The sequence below is a fragment of the Halyomorpha halys genome, unplaced genomic scaffold, assembly GCF_000696795.3.
Source record: "Halyomorpha halys isolate HHAL.00 unplaced genomic scaffold, Hhal_1.1 Scaffold447.1, whole genome shotgun sequence".
NCBI classification, from domain to species: domain Eukaryota; kingdom Metazoa; phylum Arthropoda; class Insecta; order Hemiptera; family Pentatomidae; genus Halyomorpha; species Halyomorpha halys.
In genome coordinates this window covers 71,573-78,174 of record NW_027107551.1, presented here as the reverse complement: position 1 = coordinate 78,174, position 6,602 = coordinate 71,573, and the positions used below count along the sequence as shown (strand labels likewise).

The 6,602-nt window shown below is 30.1% G+C and overlaps 1 protein-coding gene across 3 annotated transcripts in view; it reads right to left on the bottom strand.

The window, feature by feature from the left end:
- hth (homothorax) overlaps window positions 1-6,224 on the bottom strand; it is a 321,058-nt gene extending 314,834 nt beyond the window's left edge. For 2 of the 3 annotated variants that reach the window (XM_067045908.1, XM_067045909.1), the window contains exon 1: window positions 5,949-6,224. In XM_067045908.1, coding sequence (XP_066902009.1) covers window positions 5,949-6,110 — 162 coding nt within the window. In that variant the 5' untranslated portion in view covers window positions 6,111-6,224. Of the gene's footprint in view, window positions 1-2,444; window positions 2,699-5,948 lie in introns of those variants that run through there. The other variant, XM_067045910.1, reaches the window with a different exon arrangement.
- Window positions 6,225-6,602: the final 378 nt, after the last annotated feature.

Below are 6,602 nucleotides of genomic sequence, written 5' to 3'. Positions count from 1 at the left end.
ATATAAATTTTATCCCAAAAAGATGGATCTAAGTTTGATTTAGAACGGCTAATTTATACAAACATCCAATTAGTAAATTTCAACCTGAACCAATTTGAAAGTAGATAGTTTTTTTCTTTTGTAATATAAATTACAATTAATCAAACAAATATAATTTTTGAAGTAAAAAAATTTTGTTTAGTTCAACCCGAATATTTTAAAATTGTTAAAAACTATATAATATTTCATGATTGATGCTTTAATTACTGACTATAAAACATATATCATTAAAACCAATAGTTAACTTGATGACTTTATTTATAATAAGGAAGCTAGTTTATGATATATAATTATAATTGATAGCCAAAAAAAAATTTATGTTCATAAGAAACCATTATTTAACTATTTTTTTTTTCTATTTTGCTCTTATGAATAAAGATATAAAACTAATCTACTATGCTTGTTTTCATTATTAATTGTTAATATCTATATGTAATTATTAATGTTTTATCTATCATTGTTTTATTAAACAATAACTAAATTATTTATAAAAGCTAAAATTATTTCAATTTATAGAAGTAGATAAATTATTGTTAAGGTACTTTTTCTTTAAAAGGTAAGTTCCCAATTCAAAAATGGTCAGGTTTTTTAAAATTAAAAACAATTGTCTTCGATAGGTTATTAAATTCGGTTTTTTAGTTGAGATATTGTATGTAATTATTATAACATTAACTGAATTACAGCTGCTTATTACATGACTATAAAACGGTGGAACCTGTTGTGTGTAAAATGCATTGTAATTGACCGCAAAATTTGCACTTTAAATAATATATACTTATCAATAAACCAATTAAACCGAAGTTATTGCCAATCTTTTGGTAAATTATTTATTTTTTTATCAAGCCAGTAGTTGCTGGGGCCGGCAGAAATAGCGGCTACCGGTAACTATCCAAACTGCTTTCAATCTTTTTTTAAATTCCGGCAAACTAGAAAGTCCAAATCAACATTGGAGACCTGAGGCTAGAATAACAGTTGATTTGTTACAATGTAATAAGAATAACAATAAAATTATCCATAAAAATTATCAGTTATATCAACGTTATTTATAGTTCTTTTGAAAATAGGAAACCACGGCTACAGATTGTTTATCTTTTGGAACAAAATTCATTTAATTCAACAGCAAATATTGGATTCATACAGATAATTGTTTTATAGAGAGTCTAAGACGCAAAGTTCTTTAGAAATGAGAGGGCATCAAATTATTTTGAAAATTACCAGTAATTTCTTTCATGATTTGTCGTATTTATACTGTTCGAAATGACAGTATGACATTTTCAGGTGAAACGAAATCGAATTAAACAATACGTTATTATAAGTTCATTAAAAGTTAGAAATTACCATTTATAGCAGTTCAAAAAAAAAACGACAGTAAAACTCCAAACACCGGTAGTTTAAATTAGATGCGATGTGTGTGTGTGTGGGGGGGGGGGGGTGTTATGTAAAGTGGGTACAGTTCCTTACAGAAAGATCTATTGGAGACCGGCAACTTTATTACCTGTTTGGTTATTCACTGACAGTCCTGTTTACTTGCAGAATTAAATCTGTCCGAATGTATTGAGCACAGTTTACTTGTCAAATCGCTTTTAGATCCATAGTATTGTTCAATTTAAGACGAGATAGTCAAAGGAGGCACCCTATAAATTATCTCAAGAATAATATAGCAAAATTGGAACATTTTTATTTTGTAACTCTCATTTCAAGTGACAGCTGTTTACAAGTATCACAATCACGAATGGACATTTCAATATCCATGTATAACTTTAAAAAGTAGAGTTTGACAATGAGATTATTTGTAATTCGTTCAATGAAACAAAGCAATGGCAACCATGGAGCGCACTTAGATAAAAATGAACTTGGAAATATCTCATCCCATGTACAGAAATATTGCAATACAATTGAAAGTTGGTGTGTGCTGAAAGCATTGGTACACACGGCCATGTGTTCTATCATTAAGCTCATACACATGATTGGCCAATTATCTTGAGGAATTAACCTCTTAAAAGGGAATCCGTCTAAATAAACTTCAAAATAGTTTGTCAGGATTGTTTTTGTAAATGCTTTACCATTTTGTTTAAGAAGTCCATGTATTCACCGTGTTCAACAATGTTTAATAAAGGACTCATATCAGTTTGCGAAAAATTTAAGGCGAAAAAAAGAATTACAATTTGAGACATACTTTTCAATATATATTCGTAAAGATTTCTCAATGATTAACCTCCTTCGACTAAATCGTGAGTGGTTAATGTGTAATGCGGTTGTTTGTAAACATATCATTACTCGAATTGATAAGGTTTCTGAACTTAAGTGGCAAGAGTACGGTCAAATTTTCCGAAACCAAATGAAAGTATATTACTGCAAAATTGAAAATATTTGACACCGATCATTTTTCAAATTCTTCAACTCACCCTTGGCTGCGCCATCCTCTTCTTCGGCGTACGTTTCTGTTATGATTACAATGTTCGAGTGGCAGTCTCTAACTGTACGAGCTTCCTGTCTCGTGAGAACTAACTTGCGATAGGAACGCTTCTCTCACTTGACCGTATCCGTGAAGATGAGAGCACAAAGGTAGGCCATGGTGTTGAGTCCAATAGGGGGCGGGGGAGCGGCCGGCAGGCTAAAGCTGCGCCACGGTAGAGCGATGGCTTACAACTGCATGTCAATCAGATAGGGGATGGGCCTGTGGGGGGTCACGTGACTCATATGCGCGCGCAGCTTGGGCGGGTACAAGAACCATTTTCTCGGCCCCCACCCCTTCCCCACTACTGGTCGGTCTCCCCCCTCCACCGCTTCTTCCCTGCAATAAACTACAGCCCTATCCCCACTACTCCTACCGTCAGTTTTATTTCTCACCGGCTCTAGGCGAGGGATGGTAAATAAGGCGAAAAAAGGTAGCAGCCAAAACAACTATCAAACCGCCCACTTTTTTGACCTCATCCCTAATAACAATCTAATCAACCTCCGTTTCAAATTTGTATGACGAACATTATTACCGCCTATATTAAAGGTCATGAACAAAGAATGCTAAATATAAAAAATAAGTTCCTGAGACAAAGTTCGGTAAAATGTTTTCTAGCTTTATTACTCTGAAATCTACAATTTGATTTTCTTTGCCTTGGCAATATATTCATCAATTTTGAGTTTATGTTTTTACGTTTTTATATGTATACATGTCCACATACTTTTTTTTACATACCAATACAGAAAGCTGTTACTTCAAAATATTTATATAGCATCCCTGATTAGTAATGAAATAATTTTTTACTAAATCGAAATTTGCTTTATTTAAAAAAAATTAAATATGAAGAGTGCATATACTATATAAAACAATTGAATGGTAATAATAAGAAATAAATATATCGATTAATTTATTATTTTTTTTATCTAACACAAACAAGTAGAGTTTCTCTAAAACACCTCTTGCACTTGTTGAAGACCAAATATTCCGCTAGCTGTAATGAATTCGCCCGATCTCTAAACATGTCATGGGCTTTTGTTCCCGTTGAGATCTCAGTCGTCATAAGTGTTTGCTCAGCTTGTATTCAGACAGTCTGTTTATAGTTGAATAAACTTAGGTTTGGCAAGTATAGTGAAGTGTGAATGTGTTCTTACATCCTTTAGTAGATTTAAATACTTCCTAATTTTACATATTATTATTGTATTTATTTTATACAAAAAATTTCTACTTTAAAATTCTTTAACATAATATTTATATGTATGATACATAAAAATAAAGATTGATGAGTTTGAAACTAACAAAAAAAAATACTAGGATCGAACTAATATGACTTCAATAATTATTATATAATTATAAGTTTTTATTACCAACTACCATCAGATTAAAACAAAACTTTATGACATTTGGTTTAAAACCCACTTCGATTACAAACATTGGGATAAAAGGAAAAAATAGTACAATAAATAACAAACATTTTTTTCCGTAGTCACTTAACTTAAAGAATAATATTTATTTTAACTTAATGTAGGTATAAATACTCATGTATATATGTATATATAATACATATAATTTACCAAGTAAGGTTTTAGGGCTTAGTAACAAACGGATTGCTAAAATGTTAATTTACACTGAACCGACGGTAAGCGGTAGACCGAAACGTTGAGGATTGCATTTGAACTGATTTAGAAGATTAGTGTTTTGAGAGACCCTCCGACAACGATTGGTGGTATCTGCTTCGGGTTTGCTAAGCTTTTATTACTATTATATTATTTTTCCCAGTTCATAATTAATTTTAGAAAGTGGTGTAAAGCTAGTTCTCCCTACTTAGATACCATAAGTGTTGCCCACTTAAACTTTGAAAAATAAAATACATAGATATGACAGAATAAACTAGCATTTTTCCCCTTTCATTTATACTCTCAGAAAGCTCAGTTAAATATTTAAAACTTTCCACTCTTAGAAAAATCCCAAATTTGGCGCAAAGTAACTCACTGTTACGACATCTGTTGCTGAAATGTCTTCAACAATTTTTTTTATAGTCAGACCCAACGTTATAATTATAAAATCACAATTTATTAACTTTAGAGTTATTAGTATTGGTTTTTAATTTTTGCGACTTTTTGTTTAAAATATTTTACCACAATATCGACAGTTTTAGATTCTCAAATACCTACCTTCCATGGTGACATTTCTACTACTAATCCCATATTAAATATTTTATTTCCAAGTTTGACAATGGAAAGATTAGGTAAACAAATTAATACTTACATTATTAGGTTCTATTTTTAGGAGATTTCAAGCTAAAAGCCTCAATTCAAAGCTCGTTATGAACCGATCGATGTTTCGATATCAACAGGAATAAAACATATAACACATTCTTGGTCGAAATATGTGAATTATTAATCCAAATTAAGCTTTCTTATTGATACCTCACTTTCTTGAGGCCGTTTTACCGTGTTTACACAAGGAAATTACATAAATAGCGAAGAAATTTCATTGAATTAATCTGGAAATAAATAATATAATTTGTTAAAGGACTAAGATCCCATTCAATAGGTACGATACGATAGTTAATAACCAGAAAACATAATATTTATCGAAAAGTATTAGAAACACTCCTGGCCTAAAATCAGATTTGTGGACAGAAGAGAAGGTGTTTTGGTTCATATTCAGCGTCATTGTCCTTGGCATTTCAAACAAAATTAAAATTAAATTTTTATTGTTTACGACCTATTAATCTACTATTTTTCATTATTATATTTTATTTAGTTTATATTTTGTATGATTAAATTCAGGATATAATTCCCTAGTATTGTTCAAGGAATGAGTAAAATTAATCAAATTTATATTTTCAGACATTGTGGCATTAAATGAATATTGTCTGTCATTTAAATTTATAGTTTAAAATATTTTAGTAGCCCTGCTGAGCGTTCTTGCAAGAAAATTGATTATCTAATAATTAGAGATGATTTCAAATTTTTTGTTTTTTCGATAGTTGTTCCATGGAATAGCTGGACACAAACAAAAATAAGTGCATTCATATATCTCTATGCATGTTAACACACAAACCAATATGATTGCATAACCATATACATAATTAATATCAGTTCAATATATAAGTGCTACTTATCAGCAATTTTGAACGCGTTTAGTATTAAACGTTCATAAGTCAGTTTGTAAAAAATTTCCTGTGATAATTATATATTTTTTTCTCTTAATAGAGATATTTTAGTAAGTATATCTGTTAATTTTTTTTTTTAATTTCATATTAAAGGGAAAATTTTTCGTCATATATGAATTAATATTTTGTTCTTAATAAAATAAAATAAAAAAGAGCAATAATTTGTCAGAATTGTTTTTAATAATTTATTTGAATTAATATTTATTAAAAATTAAGAAAAAAACATAATGTGATATACCTATATAAAGCATAGTACAAGGTGATTCACCTTACCTTAACCACTTTTTTCTCAATTTCATCGACCTTTTTATCTCTCACGGTTTTCATCAGATCGAAAAAATCCTCATCATCGCTTTCAATTATTTCTTCTTCATCAATTACCAACTCATCACCTTCAGTTCCGCTGCTGTTATCTAGAATACGGGATATGTTCATATTCTCAGCAAATTTTAATCAGATTCTTCAAAGGCTACAGATTCTTTTGGTTTCCTTTGCAGTTATCACTATTTCGAAAAGAACACGATAACAAAATATATCGTAGGTACGCGTTGTTTACTATACTTTTTAATTCAAGTAATACACTATGTTTAAAACTGCACAGGTAGTTTGAATAAATCAAGATGGGAATTGATACTGAGGCATGAAAGCAATGTCTAATCCTGTTTCAGAACATCCAAACATTATTATCTATGTCAACGCTGAAATAGTTATTATAATGAAGTATACAGGATTCCATAATATTTACCGTTTCACTCTCGAACTTGTTTATAGCAAGTATCACTTTCACTTACCTATAGATGGTGTATATAGTAAGGGAAAGCAATTCGATTGTGTAAAATTTTTAATTCTAGTTTATGATGGAAATAAACGTTTTAACTCAAAAAAACAAAAAGTATGAAATTTTAATCACTTATTTAAGTCGGGTAT